This window comes from Nuphar pumila, chromosome 2 (assembly GCF_984573655.1).
Source record: "Nuphar pumila chromosome 2, dmNupPumi1.hap1.1, whole genome shotgun sequence".
NCBI lineage: Eukaryota > Viridiplantae > Streptophyta > Magnoliopsida > Nymphaeales > Nymphaeaceae > Nuphar > Nuphar pumila.
Window position 1 is genome coordinate 72,533,060 of NC_143250.1, and position 20,321 is coordinate 72,553,380.

Here is a 20,321-nt window from a genome sequence, read left to right on the forward strand (position 1 = left end):
GGTGCTTGTGAGAACATGGTGTCCGAGAGTGTTGTGTCTACCTTGAATCTGAGAACCGAGAAACTGTCTCACCCCTACAAGATGGTGTGGTTCAAGAAAGGAAACGAGGTTCCCATCACCCAGCGTTGTTTAGTCCGATTCTCCATGGGGGAGCACTACCACGATGAGGTGTGGTGTGATGTAGCCCCTATGAGTGCGTGTCACATCCTGTTAGGACGTCCTTGGCAGTTTGATTGCAATACCGTTCATGATGGCCGTAGAAACATGTACTTGTTCATATTTAAGGGTCATAAGATAATCCTTCTCCCCATCAAGGAGACGGGGTTTCCCACGGTAGATAAGCATGAGCGAGTCCCCCGGTTGGCCGGACTATCCTACCGGTCTTTCTTGAACCAGTGTCAGGAGGATGGTTATTGTTATGCTGTGGTGGCTAAACCGTTAGTGAGTACGTCGTTACCAGTTCCTACAGACATCAAACCCCTTATTGAAGAGTTTAGCAACATTATGCCAGATGACCTTCCAGATGGTCTTCCTTCCATGCGTGTCGTGCAGCATGCTATTGATTTTGTGCCAGGGTCGATTCTCCCCAATCTCCCTGCGTATCGTATGAACCCCTCCGAGCATGCCGAGTTGTTGAGACAGGTCCAGGAGTTACTGCAAAAGGGCTTTATTCGTGAAAGCGTGAGCCCTTGCGCGATACCCGCCTTGCTCACCCCTAAGAAAGATGGGTCCATGCGCATGTGTGTAGATAGTCGAGCCATAAACCACATCACTGTCAAATACCGTTTTCCCCTCCCTCGTTTGGATGATATGTTCGATATGTTGGCTGGTGCTTTCATTTTCTCCAAAATTGATTTAAAAAGTGGGTATCACCAGATTCGTATCCGAGAGGGGGATGAGTGGAAGACGACATTCAAGACACGTGATGGGTTGTATGAGTGGTTAGTCATGTCATTTGGGCTCTCCAATGCCTCAAGTACTTTCATGAATATGATGACCCAAGTGCTACGCCCTTGTATAGGGAAGTTTGTCGTGGTATATTTTGATGATATTTTGATTTATAGTTCATCTTTGTCTGACCATTTGAGTCACCTGCGTCAGGTCTTAGAAATTTTAAGGAGAGAAAAATTGTATGTCAATGCGAAGAAGTGTGAGTTCATGACGTCCAGTGTCGTATTCCTAGGCTTCGTGCGATTGTCGATTGGCCTATCCCAAAGACTATTGGAGAGATCCGTAGTTTTCACGGATTAGCCACTTTTTACCGATGTTTCGTGAGAAACTTCAGCACCCTCATGGCCCCCATCACGGAGTGCCTCAAGGGTACTAGTTTTCAGTGGACGCCTGCTGTGAAAAAAGCCTTTAGGATCATCAAAGAGAAAATGACCAGTGCCCCTGTCTTAGCCCTTCCTGATTTTAGTGCAGTCTTTGAGGTTGAGTGTGATGCCTCCAAGGTGGGAATTGGCGCAGTCTTGAGTCAGAATCGTAGACCTATTGCCTTCTTTAGTGAGAAGCTGACGCATGCGAGGTGTCAGTATTCCACTTATGATGTTGAGTTTTATGCCGTTGTACAAGCCCTTCGTTATTGGAGACATTATCTCATTTATAAGGAATTTGTCTTGTACACGGACCATGAAGCATTGAAGTATCTGAATAGTCAAAAGAAGTTGAGTGCTCGTCATGCCAAGTGGGTCAGCTTCTTGCAAGAGTACACCTCGATTCGCCATCAATCTGGTACCCTGAACAAGGTGGCTGACGCTCTTAGCAGGAAGAACAGCCTCCTGATGACTATGTCAGTGCAGGTCATTGGGTTCGAGCAGTGCAAAGACTTATATCCCACGGATCCGGATTTTCAACAAGTCTGGGAGGGGTGTATCTCTTCAGATCGCACCATCGACCCCCGTTTTAGTATTCATAATGGTTACCTCTTCCGTGAGAACAAATTATGTGTGCCTGATTTCTCCCTTAGGCTTCAGTTGATTTCTGAATTACATGAAGGAGGGTTAGCAGGGCATTTCGGACATGATAAGACGTTCGCTCTGTTAGATGAACGATACTTTTGGCCCAAAATGCGCAAAGATGTTGTCAAGTTCATTCAAGGGTGTCATGTGTGTCAAGTGTCCAAGGGTCATCGTCAGAACAATGGTCTGTATACTCCGTTACCCATTCCTGAACGGCCGTGGGAGCACGTATCCATGGATTTTATCGTGGGCCTCCCAAGAACGCCACGTCGTTTTGATTCAATTTTAGTCGTTGTTGATCGGTTCTCCAAAATGGCTATTTTTGTCCTGTGTAAGCGAACCACCGATGCCTCTTTAGTAGCGTCCTATTATTTCAAGGACGTCGCTCGCTTCCATGGTCTACCCCACACAATCACTTCTGATCGTTACACGCGTTTTATGAGCCACTTTTGGAAATCGTTATGGGCTATTTGAAGACCAAGCTTCAGTTCAATAGTGCGTACCACCCCCAGACCGATGGCCAAACCGAAGTTGTGAACCACACCTTAGGAAACTTGTTACGGAGCCTCGTAGGGGAACATGTTAAAACCTGGGATCTAGTCTTGCCTCAAGCCGAGTTTGCGTATAATAGTTCCCTCAATAGGTCCACGGGCAAGTCTCCTTTTCAAGTGGTTTATGGTCGGTCGTCCACTCATGTCGTCAATCTAGCTCCAGTGTCCAGTCTCCCTGACCCCGCCTCGGACGCCTTTGATGCCGTTGAATACATGTGTGATATACATAGGAAAGTCCGGGCCAAACTCATTGAGAGTTACGAAGCGTACAAAGCCTTCGTTGACCAAGGTCGTCGCGACATTCAGTTTCAAGTTGGTCAGTTTGTTTGGGTTTACCTGCGTCCTGAGCGTTTTCCCGTGGGCACTTATAATAAACTGAGTCCTAAGAAATATGGTCCATTCCAGGTCCTACGACGATTAGGTTCGAATGCCTACCTCATAGAACTGCCTCACGATTGGAACATTTCCCCGATTTTCAATGTGTCTGATCTATATGCTTACTGTGAAGACAACAAGTCGTCGGAGCCGACTTCTTCCCAACCAGGGGAGAATGATGCAGAGCAGGCGGTACCAGTACCAGTACCATGTGACCCTGGCACGGCCAGGGAACCCGACCCACCAGTTGGAATGGACGATCGGACCCAGCAACAGGGTCCGACCCCAGGTGAGTTGACTCGATGCAGGAAGATAACGCGCACCAACTCCAGAAAAGGGAAGACCCGGCTCAGCACTGATACAATCCCGAATTGAAGCCTTCTTGGGTCCGGGTCCAGATCCGGATCCAGTGGCCATCTTTAAAAAGCACGACTTAGGGCTGCGTGAGGGCAGTCTTTTGGAGAATAACCACAGTTTATTTTTCTTTTCTCAGCAGCCTTGTTTTCCTTTTCCCTTTCATTCTTTCCTTTTCCATTACAGTCCGTTGTTTACATTTTTTTCTTCAATTTGTTTATCAGCAATCTGCCATTGACATTGACATTTAATAAAATAAGTTCCAACTCACCATTTGGGTGAGCTTTATTGTTTTTAAGCCTGTTCAGCATCTAATTGTACACAGTCGTGCCCTCCCAGCCTTCATCAAGGTTACGCGAGAACTGGAGTGCACATCGACAAGCCGTGCCTTCACTGCTCTTATCACAACCCTTTGAAGGCTGCATCAGTTTCCTTGAAAAAGAAGATACCAGTTGAAAAATTCTTTAAATGAGTTCATGATTATTTTAGGCTAAGAGTTTTTGGGTGCAAATGCTTTGGTTTTACTAACAAGAATGACAAACTCTCTCCTCGTGTCATTGCTTGTGCCTTTTAAAGTTATGCAGATAACCAAAAAGGTTAAAGGTACTTTGATTTTAAAAGTAAAAAAATATATGTTTCAAGAAATGTATCCTTAGAAAAGAAAAGTTTCTTTTATTTTGAAAGATCTAAGAAAGTAATTGAGTATTCCTTCTCGTTAGATTTAATTTGAAAGTATGACACTGATGATTGTGATTGTGAATGCGATCTTGATAATGGTAATGACTTTAGAAATGATATGATTAGTGAAGAACAATCTGTTACGTTCCTGGGTCCATGGGTTTAGACTGGGTTCAAGCTTAGGTCAAGTAGGTTAAGGCCGGTTAAAACAAAAAACATGTTCAGTCAGGTTCTGACAGGTTTTACTAAAAAAATCATAACTCCTAATTGGCTAGGAAGAAGAATCCCAAATTTTCAGGGATTGATCTAAACATGTTGGGCAAGGTCTGGTTAAAATTTTAAGGTTTAACTTCATGGGGTACTGGAGTTATGAGGTCAGGAACAAGAGACATAAAATAGGTTCAGGTGTGGGTTTCAGGTTTGACAGTGTTTAGTAAAGAGGTCGGTTCTCCTATCTGGGTCAGAGTTTGGGGCTGATTTTTGAAGGGTTTGCTGGGGACACATGAGTGCACCTATGGTTAAAATTTGAGGTCTAGATGAGGTCAGGTTAGGGACATATGATTGTTCAAGGTTGGTTTAAATTCTGCTTTTTATCAGCAGGTTGAAACCGAGCCAAACTGGGTTCACACGAGTTAGTGGGTTTTTGGCTGGGCTAGGACTAAGGGAAAGGGTTGGGACCACTTACTGGACTTGAGGCTTACTAGGGATGGTCTACTAAGGTTGGCATCACTGGGGCTGGGCTGGAACAAAAGGAAACGCAAATGCACCACTGAAAGTCAAATCCACCGAATTGCTTGAACACTTGAATGAAGGTGGGCCTTGGTTGTAGCCTTGGTCCACTTGGAGTGATCAGATCCACCAGGGATCAGACACCCACCAATAAGGACTAGTCCGAGACTCATTTCCATTTGAATGAAATTTCATTGGATCTTGCCCAAAGTCCTGAGCCAACTTATGCTAAGGACTATGCCTGCATCTTTTATGGGCAACACATAGAGATCTACTTTGAATTTGGATCCTTGGAGATCCAACTCCACTTCAGGGCACACGTACGAGAACTTGAGATGGTCGCCATCTCCTACCATCACATCGAAGCGCGGTTGATCCTTGGTTGGGCAGCCCAAAGTTCGCACTAGATCTTCCCACACAAAGTTGTGGGTCGATTCGGTGTCAATGAGCACCTCGACTTGCTCCTTGTTCCATCGTCCTCTAATCCTCATTGAATTGGGGGTGGATACACCAACAAGGGCATGGTAAGAGATTCCATGTTCATATTCGTTGTCAACATCCGAATCATCCGAATCGATGACTTCTTCTTTCTCCTCCTCGCTTTTCGCAACAACGTACAATTTTAGGATCTTGCATTTTTGACATGGAACCTATGTCACATGGGTGCGGGTGCGGGGGTGCGACAAAAATATAAATATAAATATAAATAAATAATATATATATATATACATAAAGTCCAAAAGTTGGACATAAATGGGTCAGATTGACCGCACCTGGTGCCGCACCCGCGTCACATCACGTCGACGCGGGTGCGACACCCAGTTGGCCAAGTCCCTGTGACATAGCATGGAACCTATTTCTCATCGCAATTAGATGATTCTATAGTGGTGAAAATTGTCAATTTTATGAGTTTAAAGATTGATGAAAACGATATTCACTAACCATCTAGTGTACACATTCACCTGCATAATGATAATAAAAAACAGTTTTAGCATTAGAAGTCCAGTACCAATAATTTACTGAAAGCAGAAATAACCAAGTTTTGGATGGAAACTGTCCATGTTATGGTCCTTTAGGACTATGACCTACTATTTGCTTCCAAATATTTACATGTCCAGCATACATATTTACTTGTTCTAAAAAAATTTCAAATAAAATTTGGAAATTTCATATTTCCCAACTCTCCTCTTAATCCAATAAGGCGATAACCCAGAGCACCCAAAATTCCTAGACATGTCTTTAATGTACATTATTCCCACATGTTATGAATAATAAAATATTATTAAATTCTCCAGTTTATGTTTCATAAGTTAAATTACCAAGATCATGAGTTATACCTTGTGAAATCCATAAAATAATCCACAGTTTTCTCCATTTTCCACCCTCCATAGTCTCCAGCCCAAGGAGGAAGTGAATGGTGGAACAGTGTCAACATCACCTTCATTCCGTAAGAATGAACCATCTGAGCGATCCATTTATATCTTTCCAATGCAGCCCAGTCAACCTAAAATGGAGAATCTATATCTTAAGTTCAAATTTGCAAGAATTCAACAAAGATTAGCACAATCTAAAACACAGATATGAAACTTTAGACTTTAACACTCGTGCAAGTCAGGCATAGCAAAGTAATCAAGAAAAAGATTTGAAACCTACACTGTCTTTAATTCCATTTATAGGTTCATTAGGCATGATCCTACTCCAATCGATTCCCATCCGAAACACACTTATACCAGTATCTTTAGCAAGCTTCAGTTCAGTATCAGGGTTGGACCAAAATCTCAACCTCTCTTCACTGTAACCAAATCATGATCCAAAATGCTGTTATTCACAAAAACATATCGAAAAGCTCAGCAACAAGGGTAACGTATACGATAAAAAAATCCATTATACCTTAACTATGTCAAGCCCTACAGTTTATTGGCCCATTGATTTCTTTATACTTATAAAATCCAATTGAATGGAACAGGAGGAGGGAAGTAAATTTGGAAAAAATGAACACATACGGGTGAGGCACATTATGCCAAGCAGCAACATTATGGTCGCATTCAACATTCTTTTCTTCCTCTTCCTCTTCCTCTTCATCTTCCTCTTGTTCTTCTTCCGAGTACTTCTTGAAACCTCTAATCATGGCCTCCATCGAAATCTTCAAAGGCTTCCTCCTCTTCTTTTTATTTTCATGAGTTCCCAATGCTCCCTGCTGAGATCCACCATCACTTGATGCAGAAGCCATTAATGCATCAACTTGTTGTGAGCTCTGAGTAGATCCTGCCTCCCCACAGGCGCGTTCCTCTGCGAACTGAAGCCAAGCATCATTTAGCTCGTCCTCAACATGTGCAGGGGCCGTGGCTAATCCAAAGAAAAATCTGTTTTCTTCAACTGCAATAACAGTGAAAAAAGGAAGCACATAAAGAAGTACCATACACAAACTAAGAAGGAACTAAATTCTGCAACTGGGTGCTAAGGTAGAGGCGTAGAGAAGGGTAAAGAGTAACACAGAGTACAAAAGAAGAACACATACAAACACCACACACAAAATATGAAAGAACAAAAACAAAATACCATACATCTAACAATCTTTTTCTGTGCTTTTCAGTTGCACCATTTCATTTTCAAGATGGCAAGCATCAAATTATCAAAAGTTCATAACATCTATCAAAACAGATGAAGAATTGAGATTTTTGCACCATGGGTGTCTCGATTTTCAATGAAAAGAGGGAGTTTGGGCCTGAGAGACGAAATAATTCATACTACTATAGAGTTATGATGACCAAATTTGCGGGTTCATATTGAGATAACTGATCGAAGTTCGATTTTTCACTTCTTGCTGTTACCTTCAGAGTTAATATCAAAAACGGCGAGCGTATCGGACGATTCATCAAACGGTGGTCGGATTGGCCGGAGATACCTTTTCCGGTAACGCCGAAATGACAGGATGTTGGCTGCCACAGTGATGGTGACCAAGACTCCGGCAAGCTTCGTCGCAGAGAGGATTAAGCCAAGCACGGCCATGAGAGAGAGAGAGAGAGAGAGAGAGAGAAGAAGAGGAAGCAGTAGAGCCCACAAGCACTTCTTAGTTCCTTGGTAGTATTGCCTTCTCTACGATGACACGTTTGGCATTTGAATGGTAAATGGTGACACGTGTAAATTATCGATTGGATCTGTTCTCCCAGACCATTCAGTTCAGCGCGAACTTCTCGCTCTGATGAACGGCATCCCATATACCAGGATGGACTCTAGTCTATATCTTCTAGGTGGGTCCCTCTTTTTCTTCCAGAACCGTTGATGCCTGCATGAACAGAATCAGAGCGAGCTCTATTGTTTTGCTAAATACAAACCATGGTTAACTCTGTTATCACCGTCAAAGCTCGCTCGGACCTAATACGCACTCATAGCGGGCGTTTGATTACCTCGAATCTTCGAGGAGAAATGAGGTTTCATGAATGAAGGCATAGGGCCCACACCTTGATCCAACCCAATGTTATCAGTATCGACCCATACTCATCGTATCGACAGAATTTTGATACGCTGCAGGCCTGAATCGGCTATTTTTTAATAAATATAAAATTATTAAAAATTATTCTTAATATTATTTTAATAGTTTTAACACGAGTCATGCTATGATTGATACATAATAAAAAAAAATTTGGGCCCATACAGAACGATTCAGCTGAGTATCAGTATCGATCCGATACAGCTGAATCTGTGGCCCAAGGATTCAATAACGATACCGATACTGACAACATTGGTCCAACCTCCTTGCAAACGGAGGATTGTTCTAAACCAAAACCTCTCCAAAACCATGGATTTCAAGTCGATGAGGGGGGTCTCTAATCCAAGGATTTCTAGTTAAAAAAAAACCTCACCCTTAAAGTGATCCTATCATTTTGCTAAATACAAAACCATGGTTAACTCTGTCATCTGGCTTTCTTCAGACATAAAGACATAAAGTGGTGTCTGGGTGAAGCGGATTTGGTAAATGGATATGATTAGTATCAAATCAATCGTTTGGTCCACAAGAAATGAATAAACAAATAAATCTTTAAGTAGGATTTTTGTCAGTGTACATAGGAGGAGGCTTGATGATGATGCTATTATGGTTTGGTTTGGAGTTTTTTTTTTTTTTTTTGTATCTTATATGGATGATCTGATCCCTAAGGACTATGATTGAGAATTGTTTGATTATGTCTCTTTGAAGCATAAGCATAATATAATCAGTTTGAATGTTGGGCCTATCCAAAAATCTTAACGAAACATTTGATTTATTATAGCATGTTTGTTTTTAGTGAAAACAATACTAATTGAAGTAGAGGATTTCCCCAAAGAATAGGGACCTAAGCACCTCATAATTAGAGATGAAGATGCTTCATGACAATGATGACCACATAATTACACATATAAATGCTTTGTAAATTTTGTGATTATTTAGGTAACGCAGTTGTTTAACTGGCTTAAGCATCTATGAGTATGGCTGCCAGCAGGTTTGGTTGACTAAATCAACATGGGCACCCTATATCTTATCAGTTTGAACCATGTAGAAACCAATGATTCCTCGGGCATGGACCTAACCTGGTTAGCTCAGTTCTGGTTGAACCTAAGTTGCAACTCATTTAAAATTTTGAGCTCTTAAGATGGCAGGCAATAAGATATTTGATTTTGCATGGTTATTAAGAAAGGAGGCCAGTCTTGTACCTTAGGCATTAATTAGCTGGTTGTTTGGGGTCAAATGAGGTAGCTGGATGGTCAAGTCCCACTGAGGGTCTCAATTTCAAATCTTATTGGAGTTATCCTAACCATCAAACTAATGCATCTTTCGAGCTAGGATTAGTCGACATCCAAGTGAGGATGTGGGCTAAACCTAACCATTGTTTCACTATAAGAAAATTGTTAATTAGCGACGGAAAGTAGCGACGGATTTTTTCCGTCGCTAATTAGCGATAGATTAGCTAGAGATAGAATCTGTCGCTAATTAGCGACAGATTAGCGAGGAAACAAATTTTATCGCTAATCTGTCGCTACTTAGCGACGGATTAGCGACTGCATTTTTTGTCGCTACTTTTTATTACAAGAACACCATTTTAGCGATGGATTTAGAGAGGGAACTCTGTCGTCGCTAATCCGTCGCTAATTAGCGACGGCGTAGCGACAGAATATATTTCGTCGTTTTTTTGTATTTTGATTTAGCGACGGCTTAGCGACGGAATGTTTTCGTCGCTAAGCCGTCGCTAAATGTCGCGTAAATCCCTAATCCCATCCCTCTTTCTCTTTTTCCTATTTCGCTGTATTGCTCCCGCCCACCGCCCTCTCCCTCCTGCCGCCCGTCGGCTCTCGCCACCGTCCGGCCGCCGCCGCTCGCCAGCCGCCGCTCCCCGTCCACCGCTCGCCAGCTGCCGCTCCCCGTCAACCTCCCGCCACCGCCCGGCGACGCGCAGGTAATCTTCTTCTTCTTCTTCTTCTTCTTCTTCTTCTTCTTCTTCTTCTTCTTCTTCTTCACGCTGTCGTTGGTTGTTTTCATGAATGGCGCTGTATTTTTTGCCTAATTAGGTTTAGTTGTTCTCTTTAAGGAGAGTTTGGGCATCCGGTCTTTAAAGTTTGAGTTAGTTTGAAACGATGAAAGTGTTTATCGTGATTTTGGTTTTAGCTTTCTGACTTTATGATTGATTTGTAATGGTGGGTGGGTGTTAGGAACTATATTGTGTTTGTTTTACTGTTGTATTTTTTCTGTTGTTCTATTTATCCCAAAAGGTACGATAATTTGGGATATTTTTCTCTTCAAAATGAAATTATGATGATTCTTGTTTCTTGAATTATGATACATGTATCCTGAAATGATAAATGTGAAAACTGTGATGCAACTTCTCCAAATAAAGTCTTCTAGGTTGTTACCTTTATCTAGATGAATGAATCGGTCTAGATAAATAGTAATTGGTTACTTTGGGCCTTTGGCATCAGTGAGGGAGAATTCTTCATTAAGATGTCTTAAGTTCAGGTCGACCAACTGTTTTATTCAGTTGTTGTTAATGATCTCCAATTGTGGAATAACCAGCTTTCTATGTAGCACGAGAAAGTTTTTCTATGCACAAATACACAAGCAAAAAAATTTATCTTTCATTTCCATTCTGTTTTCTCATGCTAAACAAACAAGCAAAAAAAATCTTTTGGAAAACTTCTCATAGGCAAATCTTTCATTTCTAATTTGTTTATAACTTTGTGCTCCTATATCAAAATGACATGATTTTTGTTAAGTCAAAAAACTAAGATTGACTAGTTTCAACTTTTTTTAAAAAAAATAACTTAAAAAATGCAGTTTTGATATATATAAAAAATGCAGTTTTGATACAAATGAATATTGGCTCTCTTCTTCTTCTTCTTCTTCTTCTTCTTCTTCTTCTTCTTCTTCTTCTTCTTCTTCTTCTTCATACATGGTCATGTACATGTTACCATTAAATGTATGCACCCTATAGGCATTCTAAACACATGTTATTGGAATCATCAAAATCACATTTCTTCCTTAAGATTCCACATGCTTGTGTTAATTTTTTTCTTCTTTTTTTCACTTTGGTGATGATCATGAATGTGTGCATCAAGCATGAAAGAATCAAATTTCTTTTTTTTTTCCTACTTTGGGCGAAAAGTTTTGTAACATTGGTGCAATTTTGAATTATACTGAAAACATGGGAGCAATTTGAAAAATTAGCCTTTAGTTTTTTCATCGAGTTCTCACTACAATTTGATGTTCAAGCTTCAAAAACAAGGTTCGGAGTGCACTTATAATTTTTCTCCCTTTTTTTTAGAGGAAGACGCTAGTTTAAAAAAATATATCATCAATGCTTCTTTTTCACTTTATTTCATCGCATTTCATCATTAGATATATCATCAACAGTTTAGTTGTTTTTTGCATTGCATAAGTGTTTGTGTTTCCCTAATTAGCTTCAATATTCATTTTAACACAGTGTTTTTTGCAGATTTCTCAACGGAACTCGCTTGTGCCCCGCCACCCGTGGTAAGTAAGTGACAAAAAAATGCAAATCGGGTAAATACCCGTGGTGAGTAAGTGATGCAAGCGCATCACATGTTATTTAATTTATTGAATGTAACACTTTATTGTTCACACACTCACTTAGTTGTTGATATCTAGGACTGCTTTGTTGGAGTTCGGAGATCATGCTGAGCATGATTTTAATGTATGAGAATAGAAGTGTTCTTATTTTTGGAGTACGGAGTCCATGCTATGCATGGTAGTAGTTAGTGGGATATTGAAGTGTGTTTGCTGCAGGTACATGTTTGACATTTGTTTGATATGAATTATTTTGATGTATTGCAATGTTTGATGTGATTGTATCCATGCTTACATGTAGTTACTTTCAATTTGATTATGTATTCCATGTGAAATTGTATACTGAAAGCATACTTCAAATGAATGTATCGTGTCATGAATAGTTTGCACATGAAAATATTAAGTTATCAATGCATGCATCATAATTCTTGTGATTGTATGACATCATATATTGCATGATAAATTTGATATTTTCTTCATCATAGTATTCTGATGGTTCTCTTTTAACTGGTTAGGATACTATTCGTAACATCATACGACAGAATGACTGCAAACCGTGAATGGATGTACCATAGGATAGTGGACAATGAGTTATCACATGAATATATAGATGGTGTCGATAGTTTTATTGAATTTGCAAAGGCAAGTGTCAGTACGGTAGATCCCACAGGTCGGATTAGGTGTCCCTGCAAGATTTGTAAGAATAATCGATTTGTAGAACCTCATGGCATTAGACATCACCTATACAGGAAGGGTTTTGTGAGTGATTATCAGAACTGGATGTTTCATGGAGAAGAATTTAGAAACGATTTTGATGCACGGGTGAATGTGGTGCACGATAATCCATATACGAATTTGATATTTGATGTTGCAGGAACAGAACTGGGTTCTGCTATGAGTTCTAGTGATGTAAGAACTGCCGTAGATGAAGAATCACCAAACGATGCAGCTAGTAGATTTTATGATTTACTTAAAGATGCTGATGAGCCACTTTGGAACGGTTGTGAGAGTCACACTATCTTGTCTGCAGTTCTTCAACTAATGAATTTGAAGTCCGAGTATAATTTGAGTCAATCATGTTTTGACCGTTTGTGCATGATTGTGAAGAGTATGTTGCCTAAAGATGAGAAATTGCCACAAAATTTCTATCGTGCGAAAGTTATGGTCAACGCTCTAGGTATGGGTTACAAAAAGATTGATGCTTGTCCAAATCACTGCATGTTGTATTTCAAGGAGCAGGAAAACGACATATCATGCCCGTCATATGGGCATCCTCGGTTCAAGCCAAAGACAAGAGGCAATGGTAGCACGAGATCAAAGGAAGTTTCATACAAGTCGCTCCGCTACTTTCCTATCACTCCTAGATTGCAGCGATTGTATATGTCTTCAAAGACAGCTAAACACATGAGATGGCATGCAAATAAAGTTCGACATGATGAAAACAAGATCACGCATCCTGTTGATGCAGAAGCTTGGAAGCACTTTGATCGTACTCATCAGAACTTCGCAATGGAAGTGCGAAATGTTAGACTCGGTCTATGTACAGATGAATTTAATCCATTTGGGGGTAGATCAACTTCATACTCATGCTGGCCAGTATTTGTAACTCCATACAACCTTCCACCAAGCTTGTGTATGAAACGTCCAAATCTTTTCTTGTCTCTGTTGATCCCTGGTCCGACCTCACCTGGCCAAAATCTTGATGTATATCTAAGGCCATTGATTAATGAATTAAAAGTACTGTGGGTTGACGGTGTTACCACGTATGATGCCCACAAAAAACAAAATTTCAACATGAAGGCCGTTGTTCTATGGACAATCAGTGACTTCCCTGCATATGGTATGTTATCTGGTTGGAGCACACATGGGAGGTTGGCTTGTCCGTACTGCATGGAGGATTCCAAAGCTTTTAGATTGAGGCATGGAAGGAAGCCTTGCTGGTTTGATTGTCATCGTCGATTTCTACCCAGCGATCATCCGTTCCGATGTCAAAAGAATGCATTTAAAGCAGGCACAACTGAAACGGAAGGTCCATCCTCAAGATTGTCTGGCATAGAGATTCTAAGAAGATTGCGATACTTTCCAGATGTATTAACAGATGCCCGCAGTCCTACACCCTTCCGTGGATTTGGGAAGGATCACAATTGGACGAAAAAATCTATTTTTTGGGAACTACCGTATTGGCCGACCCTATTGATACGACATAATTTGGATGTGATGCATGTAGAGAAAAATGTGTTTGATAATGTGTTCAATACAGTAATGAATATTAAAGGAAAAAGGAAGGATAATCTGAAGGCCCGTATGGATTTAAAATTAATATGTAAAAGACCAGAATTGGAACTCAAAGAGTATAATGGCAAAGTACTGAAACCAAAGGCGAAGTACGTGCTCAGACCTGATCAAATAAAACATGTATGTCAATGGTTGAGACAACTGAGATTTCCAGATGGATATGTCTCTAACATTGCTCGGGCTGTGAAGATTGACGATGGACAGTTATATGGGTTGAAGAGCCATGATTGTCATATCTTTATACAACGATTGATACCCCTAGCATTCCATGAAATGTTAGACAAACCTATATGGGGGTATTGTCTGAGTTGAGCGGATTTTTCAGAACATTGTGCGCACGGGAGGTCGTTGTATCAGATGTAAAGAATCTCGAGGACTCTGTCATCACCACTGTTTGTCTGTTAAAAAAGATATTTCCGCCAGCATTTTTCGATGTTATGGAACATTTGATCATACATCTGCCATATGAACTAAGGGTTGGTGGCCCTGTGCAATATCGATGGATGTACCCATTTGAAAGTATATGTTTTTTTATATTTGTCTCTTTAGTGACAGATATTTAAAATTTGAAATGTATATTCTTGTCAGATGCATGTTCGACCTAAAAAAAAAGGTTCGTAATAAAGCAAGAGTAGAAGGCTCTATTTGTGAGGCGTACACTTTAGAAGAAATTTCAAATTTCTCATCTATGTACTTCGAACCTCACATTCCAACACGTTACACATGCCCGCCCCGTAACGATGATGGAGAACAAGTAATTGTAGCTGACAAGCTGTCGATATTTCAACCACTTGGGCATGCATTTGGTAGTTGCCGATCAAGGCTATTGATAGATCGAGAGCAAGATGCAGCACACATCTATATTCTTTTTAATTGCTCAGCGATCGACCCATACATCGAGTAAGTATATGTATATGCAACTCAATTATAAATTCTTTTATGTTCTATATGTGGATACATGGCTCGGTAATATAAGTATTTGTGGTTTGCAAACGATTTAATCTGGAGTTGCAAAACGAAGTTTCACATCTCACTAATGCAGAAGTACAAAAAGAACGTGAAACTAAGTTTGTGGAGTGGTTGAAACAGTTGGTAAAGAAGCTAACATAAATTTTGTACTTATAAACAACACTAAGTTACTTAATTGATCGTGATCACAATCATTGTTTATGTTTGTGCGTAGGTTCGCAATGGTGATGTTAAAGATCAAGGAATATGTGATTTAGAAAATGGTCCGACCAAAGTTGTGCAATGCTACAATGGGTATATCGTAAATGGTTATCGATTCCATACAAAAGACTACGGTATAAACAAATCAACGATAAATAGTGGCGTGTGTGTCAAGGGTAGCAGCTACGGTAAAAATGAACATGATTACTACGGTGTTATAGAGAAAATAATGTAGTTGACTTACTTAGGCATGAATAACAGGGTTACGATATTCAAGTGTCATTGGTTTGATCCAACTGCAACAAGACTCGACAAAGCTTCATGCATTGTGGAGGTGAATCATAAATCCAGGTTTGGAACATATGAACCATTCATATTAGCCTCGCAAGCTCAACAAGTTTATTATACTTCATATCCGAGTATAAAAAAGTCAGATAGAAATGAATGGTGGGCAGTTTGCAAGGTGAAATTCAAACTATACCCCGAGTATGATCAGTTACAGGAAGATGAGTTAGCTGAAGACAGTGATTACTATCAATCAGATGATGTCTATGACTTCGCTTATGGTCACGATGTTGCGCATGATATGCATGTCATATCTCCATTGGCCGATGAAACATTCATAGAGGAATGTGATCCAAATGATGTACCAAGTGGATGGGCAAAAAATGAAGAAGAAGAAGAAGAAGAAGAAGAAGAAGAAAGTCAAACTAGTGACGAGGAAGAATTCTCAAGCTAGTGAGCAAAATATTATACTACAAACCTCTATTTAAATGCATTGTAATACTTGATGTAAGTTGTATTGCAATACTTGGTGTGAATGATCATAAATTTTATTTGAATGCATTGCAATGCTTGATGTGAATGACTTGATTGCATTGTAATACTTGATGTGAATGATTTCAATTATCTGAATGTATTATAATTTATGCAATTAACGAATGATTTGAATTAGTGCAATACTTGATGCCAATGATTTGAATTATTTGAATGCATTGCAATGCTTGATGTGAATGACTTGATTGCATTGTAATACTTGATGTGAATTATTTGAATTATCTGAATGTATTATAATTTATGCAATTAACGAATGATTTGAATTAGTGCAATACTTGATGCCAATGATTTGAATTATTTGAATGCATTGCAATGCTTGATGTGAATGACTTGATTGCATTGTAATACTTGATGTGAATTATTTGAATGTATTGTATGACATATGTTATTTGTTAGAATATGGTTCGTGGAGGTTATAGTGGTCGCTCATCCAGTAGTAGTCAGGCTCAGCCTTCATCTTCACGGGCTCCTGTAATAGGTATATCATATAACTAATTAGATGCTTGATTAGTTCAAATGCACATTCTGAGAATTTCTAATGTATTTTTTTACAGATGATGTTACACCTGTACACGACCCACCTACACCAGTTGATCACACAAGTCAACAGCCAACACAGGAAACAGGGTCTTCTCAGGCTAGCACAAGAAGACTCATTCGAATAGTGTATATCGATAATCGACCGTAAGTATTTTGTTTTAAATTATTGCATATCTTTTAAATATTTTATATTGATATTTACTGTGTAACAATTCATGTGCAGCACGAGGTTTGAGCCACAAGAAATAGTACGAGAGATTAGGAATTCACTTCTTCAACATCTACCAGGACCAGTTGCTCAATGGAAAGAGTACCCAAAGGAGGTGTTAGACAGATTGTGGTCCTCATTCATGGTATACAGTTGTTCCTCATAGTTAATGTGTTTCATATTTAATTTATTTAAGCAATGTCTACTAACTTTCTGAAAATATTTGTAGGCTTTGAATCGCTTCGCAACTACGGTGGAAGAAAATGATGCAATGAAGGTGTGGCAGAAGGTGGCTGCCAATCGATTTGCAGACATGCTGCACACTATAAAGACTGCAGCAAAAAAAGCATCTGGCGTAGTAGATGATCCATTACTGTGGAAGGGCCATGGTCCTATTACTATCAGGAGAGATTACTGGGATGAAATGTGCGATAAGTGGGCAGGAGATGCATTTAAAAATCGCTCTGCGAAGGCTTCACAAAATCGATCGAAGATGCCCGAAGCCCATCTACACACAGGTGGATCTAAGACATTTGGGAGCCACCTAAAGAAAATGGTAACTCATCAATATATAATATTAATTTTATAAGTATTGTTGCAAACTTGTGTACTAAATCTTTTGTCATTTAACTTCGCAGGAAGCAGAAAAAGGAGGCAGTGTACCATATAAGGATGTGTTTGTAGAAACACATAAACGGAAGACCACGGGAGTCTTTATATCAGAGAAGGCGAGAACGACAACGGTATGTATTAATTCTATTAATAATCATTGCAACATATATGCAAGTTATCATAATGTTATCATTAATTATTAATGAATACTTTAAACATTATTTTGTAGGAGGCATATGAGCAACAGATGGTAGAGCGATATGGCGAAGACGCTACTCAGCATTCATCATTTGATCCTACAACATGAGTGACTGCAGCAGGTGAACCAAAAAAAGGTCGCGTGTTCGGGTTTGGGAGTAATATGAACACTTCACCAGTTATTGGTTCTTCCAGTTACGGCTCACCGACTTCTTGCGCCGACATAAGCTCCAAGCAGCCGACTATTCTTTCTGGTGATGATGTACGCGAGATCATTAATGAATCACTGAATAACTACTTTCAATACACCGTCGCCCCCTTTCTCCGAAATGAGATCAAGGTCGCTGTTCAGGATAGGGGATCTTCGATTCCAGGTCCCTCTCAGGTATAATCACATATTCATTTTTTTGACTGCCTTAGAGCACATATGAGCATGCTATATTCACATATTCAATTTTTTGACTGCCTTAGCACACATACGAGCATGATCGAATCACATATATAGTTTTTTGCCTGCCTTAAAGCACATCTGAGCATGGTAGAATCACACATAGAGTTTTTTTAGATGCCTTAGAACACATATGAACATGCTATAATCACATATTCAATTTTTTGACTGCCTTAGAACACATATGAACATGTTATATATAATTTATGATAGAATCACATATAAAATTTTTGGCTTTGCCTGCCTTAGAGCACATATGAGCATGCTATATTCACATATTCAATTTTTTTACTGCCTTAGCACACATATGAGCATGATAGAATCATATATATATATATATATATATATATATATATATATATATATATATATATATATAACTATATATAACTTTTTGTCTGCCTTAGAGCACATATGAGCATGATAGAATCACATATAAAATTTTTTTGACTGCATTATAACATATGAGCATGCTATAATCACATATTCAGTTTTTTGACTGCCTAAGAACACATATGAGCATATTATAATCACATATTCAGTTTTTTGACTGCCTTAGCACACATATGAGCATGCTATAATAACATATAGAGTTTTTTTACTGCCTTAGAACACATATGAACATGTTATATATAATTTATAATAGAATCACATATAAAAATTTTGGCTTTGCCTGCCTTAGAGCACATATGAGCATGCTATATTCACATATTCAATTTTTTTACTGCCTTAGCACACATACGAGCATGATCGAATCACATATATAGTTTTTTGCCTGCCTTAAAGCACATTTGAGCATGATAGAATCACATATAGAGTTTTTTTAGATGCCTTAGAACACATATGAACATGCTATAATCACATATTCATTTTTTTGACTGCCTTAGAGCACATATGAGCATGCTATATTCACATATTCAATTTTTTTACTGCCTTAGCACACATACGAGCATGATCGAATCACATATATAGTTTTTTGCCTGCCTTAAAGCACATCTGAGCATGATAGAATCACATATAGAGTTTTTTTAGATGCCTTAGAACACATATGAACATGCTATAATCACATATTCAATTTTTTGACTGCCTTAGAGCACATATGAGCATGATAGAATCACATATAGAGTTTTTTTATTGCCTTAGATCACACATGAGCACATGATAGAATCACATATAGTGTGTAATTTATTTCATTATATTTTGTTTATCAATACTGACTGTTCTTTTCTTGTGTAGGCTGCTAGCGATAATCAGGGTAGTGGAGCTGAAGGGACAGATAAAGACAATGAACAAGAAGACGCACAAAATCTTGGCGATGATTAGAGGACTGTGTTGAAGAAGTTCTATTTTTTTTATTTTTCCTAATTATAATTGTTGAATTGTAAATAATTAAACTTCTTAATTTTAAGGTGGAACGATTAATTGTTGTAGATTCTTGTTATATGAATTTTTTTGTGTGGTTTGTTTTTTATTTACAGGAAATATAAATTGTACAGGAAATAGAAATTGTACAGTTCCCGGTAATTAATTTTCAAATAAATTTTTTTAAATTTTTTTTCGTGTTTGCGACGAATTAGCGACGGAACCATCCGTCGCTATTCATATTAATCTAGCGACGGCGTAGCGACGGAATTAAATCCGTCGCCAAGCGGTGGTCGACGTTGAGTACCGGCGGATTGGCGACGGAATATAGCGCTCGTTATTCCGTCGCAATTAGCGACGGACCTGGCGACGGAATTATTCCGTCGCCAGTTAGCGTCGAAATATTCGCGACGTAAGCATATTGTCGCCTCGTTGTCGCTAATCCGTCGCTAACCATGTTAGCGACGGATTAGCGACGGAATGTGGTCGTCGCTAATCGACTGCTTTGTTGTAGTGTTTGAATGGTAGGATTGAATGTAGGATGGATCCCATCATTTGTCGGTGGGGGTGGGGAGGTGGCCTTTGGCCGCTATGACCTAGTAGGCATGATGAAGCCAAATTCTATTTGGACATGTCGCAAAATGAGCACATACTTGATATTAATAGGTGATTAATGAAGATTATAACCTAAAAATAGATAAAAGATTAGTGAAGAAACATCATCTGCCATTTCACAAAGAGATAGAGTTGGTTCCTTCCAACTTGTGGTTCTAATCATCTTGATGTCTTAGTCAGACTTGGAGAGTGAGACAGGCAACTTACTGTAGTTTACTGAGACTTTCAGGATTGAGGTTGAAAACAGTACGTCCTGCTAAGTCTTGAGGATCCCCATCAAGACAAGAAAAAGACTATTAGACCTGGGCTTGTAAAATTCTCGTATGCCCATGTTATG

The 20,321-nt window shown here is 39.3% G+C and overlaps 1 protein-coding gene across 2 annotated transcripts in view; it reads right to left on the reverse strand.

The window, feature by feature from the left end:
• The window catches only part of SFR2 (Glycosyl hydrolase superfamily protein), a 29,552-nt gene extending 21,821 nt beyond the window's left edge, over positions 1-7,731 (reverse strand). The window contains exons 1-4 of one of the 2 annotated variants that reach the window (XM_089995967.1): positions 7,477-7,731; positions 6,649-7,021; positions 6,299-6,437; positions 5,983-6,149 (exon numbers count right to left, since the gene is read on the reverse strand). In XM_089995967.1, coding sequence (XP_089852093.1) covers positions 5,983-6,149; positions 6,299-6,437; positions 6,649-7,021; positions 7,477-7,654 — 857 coding nt within the window. In that variant the 5' untranslated portion in view covers positions 7,655-7,731. The remainder of the gene's footprint in view (positions 1-5,982; positions 6,150-6,298; positions 6,438-6,648; positions 7,022-7,476) is intronic. The other variant, XM_089995966.1, reaches the window with a different exon arrangement.
• Positions 7,732-20,321: the final 12,590 nt, after the last annotated feature.